The sequence below is a fragment of the Sinocyclocheilus anshuiensis genome, unplaced genomic scaffold (assembly GCF_001515605.1).
Source record: "Sinocyclocheilus anshuiensis isolate Anshui unplaced genomic scaffold, SAMN03320099.WGS_v1.1 scaffold3679, whole genome shotgun sequence".
Taxonomy (NCBI): Eukaryota; Metazoa; Chordata; class Actinopteri; order Cypriniformes; family Cyprinidae; genus Sinocyclocheilus; species Sinocyclocheilus anshuiensis.
The window spans coordinates 140,346-155,733 of NW_015540503.1; the positions used below are offsets into that span (position 1 = coordinate 140,346).

The 15,388-nt window shown below is 36.1% G+C and overlaps 1 protein-coding gene across 1 annotated transcript in view; it reads right to left on the reverse strand.

Annotated features, from left to right (window-relative positions):
• Positions 1–15,388, reverse strand: part of LOC107687335 (catenin delta-2-like) — a 175,535-nt gene that overhangs the window by 129,686 nt on the left and 30,461 nt on the right. The window contains exons 2-4 of the mRNA XM_016484616.1: positions 14,991–15,066; positions 11,191–11,225; positions 9,696–9,812 (exon numbers count right to left, since the gene is read on the reverse strand). Of these exons, the coding sequence (XP_016340102.1) occupies positions 9,696–9,812; positions 11,191–11,225; positions 14,991–15,066 (228 nt within the window). The remainder of the gene's footprint in view (positions 1–9,695; positions 9,813–11,190; positions 11,226–14,990; positions 15,067–15,388) is intronic.

Below are 15,388 nucleotides of genomic sequence, written 5' to 3' on the forward strand. Positions count from 1 at the left end.
CCCACGAATGTTGACAGACACTGCCGTTTTAACATGGAACCACCCTGAGCGAGTTCACAGCGAGTTGTACACAGTCCGCCATTGCTGCACTGACGAGAATGTCTCCCAAGCGTTTTAGGTGTTCTGTTGCTGGATGTATTAATCCACATAGCTCTCTCCATTTACTCCCGAAATCTGAGCCACTGAAGATGAGGTGGATTAATTTTGTTTTCGAAGAAAATGCTCCCTTCAACTCTACAGAAATTTGTTTATGTCTGCGCGAATCATTTTACACCGGACTGCTTTGTGAATGAGGGTCAGTATAAAGCAGGTGTTGCACAAAAGTTGCTCCTGAAGGATGGAGCAGTGCCAACTGTTCGTGATCCAGCTAATGTTACGCCATCTAGAAGAAGTAAGTATCACGCGTTTGTTTTCCAAATTGCTTTTCTGAAAGAGCTTCTTGGCACTCTGTAAGGCTAATGTTGCTAAAGCTACCATTGTCTGTCTGTTTTCACTAATGCTGCCTTCACATGCTACCAGAATGATCGTGAATAGGAATGTGGTAGTTAAAAATTGCATATAAAAGCAATGTGAAATTGACCGCTTGAATTTTTATTTTTATAGCGCCGTGCTCCCCATCTGTGTAATTCATAAATAATCTGGCAGGGTGCAGGATTCGGCACGACACCGGTTCGAACATATATGGCTGAACACCGCTACTAGCAGTTTCTGACATTTTCAGTACATAAGAGAGTGTTCTGTTATTGCTGGCATGATGCCGGTGCGCGAGCTCTAGAAACTCCACCCTCTTCTGAAAGGGGAGGCGGGAGCACCAGCTAATTTTAATTTAAAGGGACAAAAACAAAAAACAGCGCGTTTTGGCTCATATTTTGAGCTAAAACTTCACATGCACACTCTGGGGACATCATAGATTTATTTTACATCTTGTAAAAAGGGGCATAATAGGTCACCTTTAAAACATAAAATGCATTTGTGCATAAATAAAAAAAATAAAAATAAAAATACAATGAAATGCATATATAAAATAATAATACAAAAACAATTTAATTATGCATAAACAAATAAAATAAAATAAAACAATGCAATTATGCATGGTTACATAAAATAATAAATTAAAACAAGAACTGCAGTTATGAATATGCATAAATAAAAAAAATCTAAAAGCTTCAAATGCAATTAAAGAAAATGTAATTATTCATGCATGGATACATAAAATAATAAAAAAATTAAACTAAGAAATGCATTAAATAAATAAATAAACAGAAAATGCAATTGTGCATAAATAAAATTAAACCAATAAAATAAAATAAATCAAAATAAAATCAAATAGTTAATTTTAGACTTTGGAATTGACATGGGTGAACTACCTGTTCACTGACCAGGAGGTCAGTGTAATTGGCCAGTGTTGATAATTAAATGACTAACACTCGACCAGGCCGATATATCACTGTCACTCGTGCCAATATTCTAATGTGGTGCATGTTCCCTCTCTTTTGTATGCATACTGTGTGTACGTTTTTGTGCATGTTGTTTTCAGCCTCCTGGGAATCATTCTCTCATTTGAAGCAGCATGTCTAAAGAGGTTACAGCTACAGCATCACAGCAATGACACTAAATATAGCTCCTCACCTAGTGTAAGACACTTACACAGCTCTTACACATCTGACTTCCCCCATCCTCAGTCAAGCCTGCCCAAGATATCCTTAAAACACAGCGGCTGGATTAGTTTAACTGAGGATAACACCTCCATACATGTAAAGCAGTGTTGCTAAAACCTGAACATCAAAGAGCCGGGCAGTGCTGCATGCTGTATCACACAGAATCAATCACACATCCCCAACGTACAGTCCTCCAAACACCAGCTTCACTGATTTCAAAAGCTTCTGTGGTGAGGTGCTCATAGGAATGCTCCTCTTTTCCAATGTCTCAGTCTGCAAGCCCCCCCCCCCCAAATTAAACCATTAATACCATAAATTTCAATACTAAGTCAAAACTAAATAATTAAGCAAAATATTGGCTCTACATGCATTAAAGCGATGGTCCACCATTATTTACTAACTCTCATGTCATTCCAAACTTGTATGTTTTTCTTCTGTGAAAAATACTTAAAGAAAATACTTAAAGATTGTTGATAACCAAACAAGTCAATATGAAACTATTCGGTTACCAACATTTTTTAAATATCTTCTTGTGTTTAATAGAAAAAATAAGGCATGCATAAATAAAAAATGCAATTGTGCAGTTGTATTTATTTCATAAAAACTGAAAATGCAATTACATATGCATGGATGAATAATATACTAAAATAAAACAAAACCAGAAATTAAGTTATGAATGAATGAATGGATAAATTAATAAATAAATAAACACGCAACTGTGCATAAATACAACTAAAAATAGAAAATTAAAATATGCATTCAAAATAAAATGAAATAAAACAGTTAATTTTAGACTTTGGAACTGACATGGGTGAACTACAAAAAAAAAAAAAAAGAAAAAAAAAAAGAAAAAAAGCCATACAGGTTTGGAGTGACATGAGAGTGAGTAAATGATACAGAAATATCCCGTTTTTCCCCGTCAGAGTCTATTATGCTGTCAATTAGAATATTAACAAAAATTTAATTAATAACTAAATAAATAAAAATTAAATATTTATAAGAAACAAAAAAACACTCTTATTTTATTTCTTTGTTAATTATTGCTGATTGTTTCATTGAATACTTAAATTAAGCAATGTTTACCTACATTTTAAAAATAAATAAATAAATGGAAGGCAACTTGCCATTGTTTTAATTTGCTTAATGATTATATCAATGTTTAATTAATTTTAAATAAATGCATCAGTGGGAAATTCCACTGCTGATATTTTTAATTACTCATTTAATTCCAGGCTGTTACGTTAACTAATGGATGGAATATACTTGTACTAGAAATATCTAATCCCATCACAGAAGTCCATGGACTGTTGGACTATTATATAAAATATCAGCAGGTGCTGTCCCTCTACTTTTTTACTTCCTCTATGATGAAACATTTCACATGGGATCTATTTTTTATATTCTTTTACAAGACTCACAACAGCAGAATCTTCATACTGCTTTGACTCAGTAAAAGAAAGAGTGTGACATGGATATATAATTTAATCAGACGAAACCTCTGTAAACAAATGGAAACGCTGACATTACGCATAGCAGGCACTGAGACAGATGCCTTCAAGACATCTTCCTGTGACGCTTAGATCACTAATGCATTCTGAACGAGTCGGGGACAAGCTCCATTCAAAGAATAAAGCCTCTGGATCGCGGAGGCCAGTGTTTGTTGGCCGTCAGATAATACGTAAAAGCGTGTCCACATAAGACACCTGCACGGTGCTCCAGCTACTTTATCTCGACTCACCCTGCTATCAGATAAATTATTGAAAGCCACTCTGTCCTTAGCGAAACGTTAGAGCTCACTGTAATTCCAGCCCATTATAGTAAATATGCTTAGTTTCAATGCATAATTCATGGGCTGTTATGTTCGGCTGTGGTGTTCTAACGCCTGAAGCCCAACGAATGTTGTGGTGGGGATGTCTATTCAGCAGAGGCGTTATCTGTTTTGATTATTTCAACTTTAAAGCGGGAATTGGATTGCAAAAACCTGTGGCATTTTTCTCTTGTCACCGACCTTAACAGAAAGCCCAAAGTCAATAACTTATTTAAAAGCCACTTTGAACTCTGGAAAAGATCAATGACATGCAACTTTTTTGGAGGAGATTAGGACAGTTTTCGGTGAAGTAATATATCCTCCATAAAACAGACGCTTAAGCCTTTGTGTTCTTAATCTCTGCCAAAGAAAGAAGAGAAAAGGTGAAATGTGGGACAGGGTGGTAAAGTTACACTTTACCATAGAAAAACATTCAGAGATTTATGAATTATAGTCAGTCTTGCACAGGTAACGTACATCATGGGTCAGCTATTATCTTATTTTTAATCATTAAGAAAACAAGTCAGGATGATACTCAAATTGGACTGGACAAATAACACATACAATGCAGGGCTCCAGACTAACATTTGAGAGCAGTGGCACCAGCGCCACTAAGTTCTACAGATGGTGGCGCCAGGAGCAGATTTGGTAGCGCTGGGGGTGGTGTGCGGGAGTATTAAAATATAGATCATTTAATCATAAAATTACTATTATTTTGCATTAATAAGTGCAGTTACTAATAATATTACATGTTTATTTCTTATTATTCTTTTCTTTATTGTTTATACAGATTGGACAGTAAAGCACTAAGCTTGAGTTAAGATGCATACAAAATGTACTTTTATTAACAACAGTAACAGGTGCAAAATCACATTTTTATATAGAAAAATTATATATTCCACTCTTATTAAATGTACCATTATATGGAACTGACCAACTTCAGTGATTATGTGTGATTTAGCAGCAAATTGAAGAAAAGATTGTTTTTCAAGGCACTTTGTGACTTTTCTTACTTCATACACAAAATGTGTTGATGTGTGATCTGAAAAAAAAACTGATTTCTTGATGATTTTATATTTTATAATAGTGATTTTATAATTTCAAAATATAGAGAAAAAGTATAAATTAATGACTAATAAGCCAATAAGTGCTCCTCTGCTGCCGTCTACTCGTTATAATTGTGTTTTGATGTATTTTTTTATTTTACATAAGTGTTTGTTTACCACAAAGTATATTTTGGTCATCCCATTAAAAATAACAATCAAACTGGATCATTTTAGAGTTTTAAAGTGCTGGAAATATTTGTGTGAAATGCTTGAAAGTCATTGAAAAGTGCTTGAATTTCTCTCTCAAAAGGTTGTACAAACCCTGAAATGAATGATGTAATGCATTCGACTATTTCTACCACAACACCATGGTTATAGTTAGCGTTACCGCTTCTGGTTTCCTGAGGTATGTCAGCGCTGTTTATAACAGAGAATTATGTGCAGAATTTGAATGATTCTCAGATCTCGCAGCAACTTTATCATTGTGCGGCGAATTCAAACGCTTCTCACTGGATCTCGCAGCACTGTTGCATCTGTGCAGTAACAGTGTTGCGAAATCAACTTTGGCTCCCGAGTAAAGCTGTTCTGAGCTCGGACAAGTTTGTTTGCGTCGTGGTCCAAGCTGATAAATGGTCCACACTGCGCAGCTGAAACGTAGCGCTGTTTAGTTTCGCTTTCGTTTCGTTTGCTGTTTCTCATATGCAACAGAAATGGCAGCGCTTATGAGTTGGACAACGCGGTGGTCGCGCCAGTGCGACCGCTCACAAAAATTTGTCGCCCCGGCAGAAAAATGGTCACAAAATGCAACCATTTGGTCGCAGTCTGGAGCCCTGCAATGTGAAAATTATCTTTCAAAGTTGCAAATAAACATACTATTTCAATCTTATTTGACTTCAAAATGTCACGTTTAATTCAATGTGTTACTTGCTGTTTCTTTGTAATAATTTGTGAAATTTATGATAACTGGTGCATCAAGGAATCTAGTGCTAGTTATTGCAATAATGTGAAATTATTTCCAGACAGAGCCTTTCGGCAAAAAATAAAAAATAAAGAGAATGTTAACTCTCTACACGATTGCAGAACATTTCTAGTCTAAAAATTGGCACAGTTGTTCTGTTTGGAAAAATGTCTTTGTTCTTTCCTCTTACAAGGTGCACAAATATATTTCAAATATGTTTTCAGACATACTGTGTGTGGTTTCTAAATGCTTGAAAATTGTAAGAGGAATAATATTTTTCTGCAAAAATGCATTTCCACATGTTTATTGGGCAATGTAATGAATGAAATGTACTGATGCAAAAACATCTAACATGCAAAATAAGTAATAATATAATATACTGACGTATATATTATACCTGTAAGTACTGAATACATGTGCAGCAACTGTAACCATATCTCCTTGACACATTGAAAATCAGGAAACAACCTTTTTCACATTTATAACTGTAAAAGGCAACCGTTTGTCTCACTTTGTGTCTGCATTTTGAACGTAACTGAGAACATCTGTCAAGATTAATGTTACGTACATAGCTTTTATTATGTCAGTTCTGATAATTCAGCTGCCTGTTATGTTGTGCATTGCACCTAAAGCGTTTTATTTAGGGATGGTAATAACTTTTATTTTTGTCATTTTGTGAATCTACATCTGGCTGCATGCCATGTTAAATTAAGACAGAAGAACTGGAAGTTGTGTGTCAGAACAAGCGGACAGAAGTCTGTTGTTAAAATTATTTATTAATTTATTCAAATTAAAGTCTGGTTAAAATTATTATTATTTAATTATTTATTTACTATCTCTCAAATGGACCATTGACACTCCTAATTGAGATTGTAGATAGAGTGTCAATGGTCCATTTGAGAGATAGGTGGCGGTAATGCACTTATAAGTCTGCGATCTGCTGTAAAGCAAGAAGAAGAAGACGACGCGTCACGCACCGGCTGAAGAAGAAGACGCGAACGCGCTCAGGACAGTTGGGACATTGCGGTGAATCACAGGTAAAATAAATGTAAATACTGTTCAGTTTCTTGCACAGATCGATCGTTTCGTGTCTTTACACATCAATGTATCGTCACAAGCTGCAGGGTTTAATTTGGTTTTGTTTGTGTATGTTTTTTTGTGATTCCCATTCACTTCCATTATAAGACCGACAGACTGCAAAAATCTTTGTTTGTTTTCTACTGAAGAAACAAAGTCACCTACATCTTGGATGCCCTGGGTGTAAGCAGATAAACATCAAATTTTCATTTTTGGGTGAACTATCCCTTTAAGTTGTTATAACTAATTGCAGCAGCATTTTTACAGTGTACTTTTGTTTATTTTATTTTTATTATTATTATTATTATTTCTGTCATCTTGTTTTGGTGCCTGGGAACAAAGTATAGTTGGCGCTTTTGGGTTGGAAAATTGCATTATAAATAATATTCATTATTATTATTATTATTTATTTATTTACTTATTTATTTATTTCACTTGAATTTCGAAGTGGAATTTTCAATAAACCTGGAAAATTGCTACATGCTACATTTTACTGTCAGGGAAAGCCAAACATGCAGAAGGATTCACCAAAAAATTTAACTTCTTTCATAATTTATTCACTCACCATTTACAGTACATTTATTATATATTTTGAATAATACTGGGGTCCAAACAATATTGGATTTCCATTGTATTATACATTCTTCTGTGTTCTGGAAAATAAATGAAGTCATAAAGGTTTGGAAAGACACGAGGGGTGAGTAAATGATTGACAGACTTTTCATTTTTGGGTAAATTATTTCTTTATCAAGTTTTATTTGCATATAATGGAGATTTATTTGCCCACGACATACAGAATTGTAAGTATATTTATAACAACAGACTTCTGTCCGCTTGTTCTGGCACACAACTTCCAGTTCTTCTGTCTTAATTTAACATGGCATGCAGCCAGATGTAGATTCACAAAATGACAAAACTAAAAGTTATTACCATCCCTACATAAAACGCTTTAGGTGCAATGCACAACATAACAGGCAGCTTAATTATCAGAACTGACATAATAAAAGCTATGTACGTAACATTAATCTTGACAGATGTTCTCAGTTACGTTCAAAATGCATATACAAAGTGAGACAAACAGTTGCCTTTTACAGTTATAAATGTGAAAAAGGCTGTTTCCTGATTTTCAATGTGTCAAGGAGATATGGTTACAGTTGCTGCACATGTATTCAGTACTTACAGGTATAATATATACATCAGTATATTATATTATTACTTATTTTGCATGTTAGATGTTTTTGCATCAGTACATTTCATTCATTACATTGCTCAATAAACATGTGGAAATGCATTTTTGCAGAAAAATATTATTCCTCTTACAATTTTCAAGCATTTAGAAACCACACACAGTATGTCTGACAACATATTTGAAATATATTTGTGCGCCTTGTAAGAGGAAAGAACAAAGACATTTTTCCCAAACAGAACAAATGTGCCAATTTTTAGACTAGAAATGTTCTGCAATCGTGTAGAGAGTTAACATTTCCTTTTTTTTTTGCCGAAAGGCTCTGTCTGGAAATAATTTCACATTATTGCAATAACTAGCACTAGATTCCTTGATGCACCAGTTATCATATTCACCATCAATATCAAAGAAGCCGTTTAGAAACCCATCCACTGTATAGACACACCCCCTTTTTCAAAATCCCACCCTCTCATATATGTGCTGCTCTGTTGATTGACAGTAAATGCTCTTCTTTCAAATGAATGTAGACATCAATGTGACTCTCAGCCAGGCTGTCAAATTGAAATCAATTGTGAAAATCTCTTTGCTAATTGGTAGGATTAAGCTTTTGTTTCTTTAGTGGACAACACTCAAACATAAAGCAAACTCAAGCACTCCAAAAAACTGTTAAATAAGCAACTGTGATTAGGGATGGGTATTGTTAAGGTTTTAACGGTATTACTACTCTTACCGATACTGCTTATCGATTCGGTACTTTAACGGTATTCTTATCGGTACTTTTTGTTTTATATATATATATATATGACAAATTAAGAGCTGAATTAACATTGCTTTATATTCTGATATGATATGAAATGAAAGTGACGTGATGTGAGGCCAAGTATGGTGACTCATACTTGGAATTAGTGCTCTGCATTTAACCCATCCAAAGTGCACACACACAGCGAACACACACACACCGTGAACACACACCCGGAGCAGTGGGCAGCCATTTTTGCTGCGGCGCCCGGGGAGTATTTGATCGATTGGACATGCGCCCGAAGCTCAAAGTGTAATTTGTTTGTCCGTTTTGGAGCGCGCCGTGCGCACACATTTCAGCCTGAGGAACAACGTCTCTAGTGCGGATTGTGCTTTCAACATTTTATTATCAAACATGTCCCGCAATTTAGCAACAGTAAAGACGTCATCTAAGCCGGCCATTTTGACATATTTTTGTGTGTATTTGATCGATTGGACATGCGCCTGAAGCTCAAAGTGTAATTTGTTTGTCCGTTTTGGAGCGCGCCGTGCGCACACATTTCAGCCTGAGGAACAACGTCTCTAGTGCGGATTGTGCTTTCAACATTTTATTATCAAACATGTCCCGCAATTTAGCAACAGTAAAGACGGCATCTTACAACAATCACCGATTGAGCTGATTCTGACGTTAAGTTTGGGTTTTAGGGAGGAACGAATGTGCACCGCTGTGAAGGGAAAGAAGTTGTGCAAGACGAAACGCAGCTAGTTTTTAATAGCTTTACCTCATGTCTTCCTTTGTGTAATCCTTAGAAGCCAAAATCGAAATAAAAAATAAAATTAGCTTAATAAAACAGCCACAGGCCTAAAGTGTAAGCAGATGTTTGAATGTTTAGTTCTCTCTTCTATCATAATTAAACAGGGCTTTCATGTTGCGCGTGCTGAAGCTTTTCCGCGTGGGCGCGATCTTGCTTCTGAATTGCGAATAGCAAAAGTGCATCATAGACAAATGTTTGAAAAACAGCTGACGACTCTGGTGAGATAGAATTTGCAAGATAATGTATATATAGCAATAATAAATGTATGTGTGTTTTATTACTTTGTCCAGTACCGATAGCAGAACCGTTAACGTCAGAGCTTATCGATACTCCGGTCTTTCATAATTTATCCCCGGGACCGATTAAATACCGGGTTTCGGTACCCATCCCTAACTGTGATTGCTACTCACTATCAGCTGTGGTATATTCCTGATGATCCAAGATCCCAGACTCCTGCAGGGAGCGGATACACGAATCCACCAGTTCCAGACCTGTGTTTAGTTCCTCCTCAATATCTTTCTGTCCATCTGGGAAAAACAGGGAGGAGGTTAATCACGCATGTACTACACATACTTCCTGAAGCCTCATTCGTCACACTTGGGCTCTGACCTCTTGACCTTTTCCCATCACTTGCTCACTAAGCATCCAGGCTGAGATTGAACTTAATTGGCTGTTTGGATGACCCTGTTAACTGGCGTGCTGCTTGTTCTGTGTCAGGACTGACTGCCAACTCTTCCTGGGCCAGTGTGACATAATTTGCCAAGGGATAAAGGGTTACACAAGCTCCCTAAGACATATGATTAACCTCTCAACTGGAGCAGCACCCATACGGCAGGAGAGCAGGATGCTAAGCTGGGATTCGTCACTGTTTAGACACATTTGAGAGTGACGCAGGCTAGACATGTTGGGTTAAAGATGATTAGAGCAAGCACACTAGAACTGCAACAATGAATCAGTAAAACTGCTAAAATGGATAATGAAAATACTCCATAATGAATTTAACGAATACTATAGAAGGTTACTTTAAAACCTGTATATTGTAATCTATTGATAGTTTTCACGTGACATCACACCCTTATAGGAACGCCCACCTGGAGGGCAAAACGAAGCTTTGCTCCACTGACCGCCAGTTATTAACATTAAGTAGTAATGTAGTAAAATGCAGATATTAAAAGGTGAAATTCAGTAAACACCTTATTGATGATGTATATTTTGTAAAGGCAAGCATATGAACCCAGAATATAAACACAATATGCAAAGTTTCATGTTAAATGGTTTCCCATAGAAAACCATTATAAGGAAAACACTGAACCATTAAGCGGATTGCGTTCATATTCCGACCTCATCTGCTTGCCTATGCAAACTATGCATCATTAATATAGTGATTACTGAATCTGATCTTTTAATATTACTGTTTTAAATATATGAAGGCACTTTAAGTGTTTTTACAACGTTTGTCGCACTGTTTAATGATTGAAATATTGCCGCAGGTGCTTAATATGGACTGCAAATGGCCAAAACTTGCATTTTGTTCACATACCTTTGTTTTATTCTTTTGAGAGGTGATCTAAATATTTTCGGCTGTGAAACAGATGGAAAATTGATAGGCTTGTGCTGCAGTTCTATGGATATTTTGCCCTCCAGGTCTTCGAGCCGGTCACGTGACTGAAAGCTATCAATATACAGCATTTAAAACTTATTTCTTTCTTCTATCCAGACCTATAATGTGCATACAACACATTTTACAACAGTTTTCACATACTGAAATTCATGATGCAATGATCAAGATGATGCAATGAACCTGTATGCTGCAGCACAACTAATTCAGCCTAGTTATGAATTTTCCACAAAAAAGCCTGACAACAAAATTTCAAAAATCATAAAAAAAAAAGATATGCCATTTACCTTGGGTATTCCAGCGATACTGCTCATCGGCTGAACTGCAAACAAGAAAAATAACAGTTGGAGTCACTCTCACAATCATATTTCTCACACTAGCATGTACAGTATATGCACACTGTACAAAGCAACTAAAGTAAATCCTGCTAAAAAAAATTTAATATATCCTTGCTCAATAAAAATATTAATTTCCTAATTTCTTTTCAATTATAATGAACTGTTATATTTTAAGTTGAACAAACAAGCACAGACGAGTTGAGTAACATTAGATTTTTTATTTGATATTTTTTTAATTTTAGTTTTAGTCTCATCTACTCTCTTCCCAGCATGCACTGGGACATAAATAATTGATATGGTTGCTAGTTTTATTTACATTGTTGTTCATGATGTTAACATTTAGTAACTGGTCTTGTGACGTCATAAATTCGTTCCCATATTAAAATTATCTTTCAAATGTTTTTAGGTTGAAAGGCATTTTAAGGTGTTTTTTCCTCATGAGTATTCGTGTGATATTGTTAGTAGACTTGAACACTTCAATCCCCATGAAAACAAACCATATAAAAACACACAAAGAAAGGGAACACTTTGCATAGACTCTTATTTTTTACAAATGTCAATAAAGGCAGACAATAATAATAAGTAATATCAACTTCACATATTAAGTTTAGTCAAGACATTTAAACTCAAAAGCCATGCAAACATTCATTTTCAAAGTTCACTTTTACAGTGTAAATACTGTTTGTGATTCAAGCTTTGATGTTTTTTCTATCTGCCTGCCTGATACAGTAGAATTGAGATGTAAGAGAATAATTGCGAAACCCCCAACATCTCTCATCTCATAACAACCCAACATCACTGGCAGGAAACTACAGCAGGCTGGGGTGAACCGAGGGTGCCACTTCACACGAATGCAGATGTATTTTCCCTCTCTCCCAGATCTCAGATCAAAGGTTAACTGGAATGACGCTTCCCACCCTTTAGACCATCATTATTATAAAGATTTCCTATTTATACTGGGAAAGAATACAAATGACGTCGTACAGGCACATAGTGGGAATGAGACTGGTGCAGAATATTGGATTTCCTGGACCATGATCGATGCTGCCGGTGCCTGGCTGGGCCAGAGGATGGAAAAAAAAGAGAGAGAAAGAGAGAGAATAGGGATGGGGTTGGCTAAAATCAGCTCTGCTGCGGTTGACTGCCCATCTACTGTATAGACGCCTTCAGGCATAGCATGCTGTGACCCATTATCCTCTGCTGCGGCAGCCTGACAAACTGTTAGAGGAGTTCCTGCATTGAAAAAAGTCTATTTATCAGCGGTAGATCTCTGCACTAGGCATCATGGAAAAAAACTGTGTGTGTTTACCAGAAAAACGTCCTACCCCCTACGGAAAACTCTTCTGCTGCCCACCGCTGTCCCCCATCAACAGACAATCAAGGCCATTTATTCATTCAGTCTATCCTACGGCTACGTTAAACAGCAGGCATTGGGAATATATACCTAAAAAAAGTGGAAACGACTGGGGTGACATTGGAGTGACAAGAGTTGTTTACAGTGTGTGTCCTTGTTCAAGGACCAAATGGATCGAGCTATAAACTATAAACCGAAAAGAAGACGCCTGGGTCATTTCTGAATCTGAATGTGGAAGGGCCTGCATGGTCACAGAAGTGTTTCAGTAGATTTTGCATGAAAACATTTATTTATGCTTTAAAATATACAAAAATGCATTGTGTCCATGAAGAAGACCTGTTGTGTAGTGATTTGGAGATGGATTTTGTTGTTCTCTACTTTTCATAATAGAAAAACAGCAACTATTGTTTTTCGTGACGTTCTGTTAATTGTTCTGTTAACTGTTCATCTTCTGATGTGATACTGTACTAAAATATTCTTTTGTTATGCCACTGATATTTAAAGCGAGTGATTGTTTTCATGAAGTGGCCAGTAATTGATAAATGACAGATGTTAAAATTTGAATAGTCTTATCAAAATAAATTAAGTGTGAATTAGATACGTTTAAAAGTCTCTTTGCTCACCAATGCTGCATTTATTTGATCAAAAACACAGTAAAAAGTGTAATACTGTGAAATATTTTTACAATTTATATAACTTTTTTCTATTTTAATATATTTTAAAATGTAATTTATTCCTGCAATGGCAAAGCTAAATTTTAAACAGCAATTAGCCTACTCCAGTCTTCAGTGTCACATGATCTTCAGAAATCATTCTAATATGGTGATTTGCTGCGTTGAAAACAGGTGTGCTTAATACTGAAAAAAGCAGTAAATTATTATTAAATTGTTATAATTGTATACTATTTTGTCAAAATAAAAAAAAATGAAAATCAATTGTTTTAAATGCCGCAAGTGAGCATCACAACATAATAAGGTACAGTACAGTGTGAAAAATGGATATTCATTTTTAAGATTTGTTAAATATTCATTTAACAGTGTTACTAAATTATTAAATGTAATCTAAAGGTCTAGGTAATCTACATGTAAAAATAGGGGAATACATAACTAACTACTCCACACTAAGTAATAATAAAACACCTCTAATATCAATGGATAACCATTACGGTACTGCTATATTGTAAATTCTTAATCCTTAATGCTTTTCACGTACAGTAAATCTATAGCGCCACAACAAAATATCACGACATAATATGCAACAATAAAGTTGAACACACTGTAGGCAGGTTTAGTACGAATCACAAACAAGCCGGTTCTTTTTAATGATTCAGTCAATTCTGTCAAGATCCAATTCTGTCAATAAGTTATCAGTCTGAATCGATCCAACGAATCACTGAGTCATGTACAGTGGTTCTTCAAATACTTACCAACTAGTTTTTGGTTCATAGAAACTCATACAGGTTTGGAAGAACTTGAGGGCGAGTATATGATGACAGAATGTTCATTTTTGGCTTCAAGGAATCAGATCAGTAGCTAGAATCATTCAACAACTTACAATTCCCATCCCTACTACTCACATGGCAAATCTTTTGAGACAAAATCCTTCCTTCAACTTACTTGTTTCATGATATAGGTAGGATTATGCCTACAATATGCTCATGAAATAATGAGGCTTTTCTACAGAAATAGTGAGATGGCAAATTCTACACGTACAGCAAGTTCTGTCGAGGGTTTAGTGGAATGCCTCAGTGTGAACCCCATGAGGACGTTTAGCGCTAGTGCGCTTGGGGAAACGTTACTTACCTCTTATGAACTTACGTTTGAAACCAAGCATCTTGAAAGCAAAGGATGGGCGAAAGTTCTCAGCTGACAAAATGATTTTTTCAGCTGCTTGTTTATACAGATTTTTCATTTTAAATAATGCACGAGTCAGGCGTCTGAATAATGAAAATGTTGACTTGTTTGAATAGGGAATGGTTCTAATAATCAAAAGCTACTTATATATTCGTGTGCGGAAGGAACGAATGAATGCGCCTGAAATTAAATGGTGGTGTGATTCAGTAGAAATGCTTCTCTTTTGTCCCGTTGCTTTGTCAACATCTGAGAGAAAATTACGTCAAAGCATAAACCCTGTGCGACAATTTAGATCATTCCTCTTCAGAAAGACGTTACACTCTCTTAGAGCCAATCAAATGCAAGGAACGGCGTCAACTGTTGTGTAATGCTGATTAGTTTACAGCGGGCCAATATTTGAAATAGCCTGTCTCTCAAACACACTTCATCACACCAACAAATCACTTCCACTCCTTATGGCTTGCGGTTTCATTTCCAAGAGGCTTTAACACACAACAAACTCCATGGCCTAGCAGATTTCAGCTCGAGATGCTGTCACACACCTTCTGTTCAGATGGATGCGCCGGAGCCAGACGCCAGAGAGCAAGGCAGCCAGAACCAGCAGCATGATTGAGGAGCCTGCAGACCTGTGACAAGGCTTTTAATTGCAACCTGTTGGCAAGTGCAGACAAGCACATGGCCAGAGACAAATGCATGCTGGGTTGCATGCAAGTGTCAAACAAGGCAATGGAGGTGCATTATGGTACTTAAAGGGGTGGTTGATTGCGATTTCACTTTTTTAAAGTTAGTTAGTGTGTAATGTTGTTGTTTGAGCATAAACAATATCTGCAAAGCTACAAAGCTGAAAGTTCAATGCAAACGGAGATAACATCTTTTAAAATTCTGGCAGTTTAATGCCTACAAAAACGGCTGATAGGGACTACAACAAGTTACTTACCGG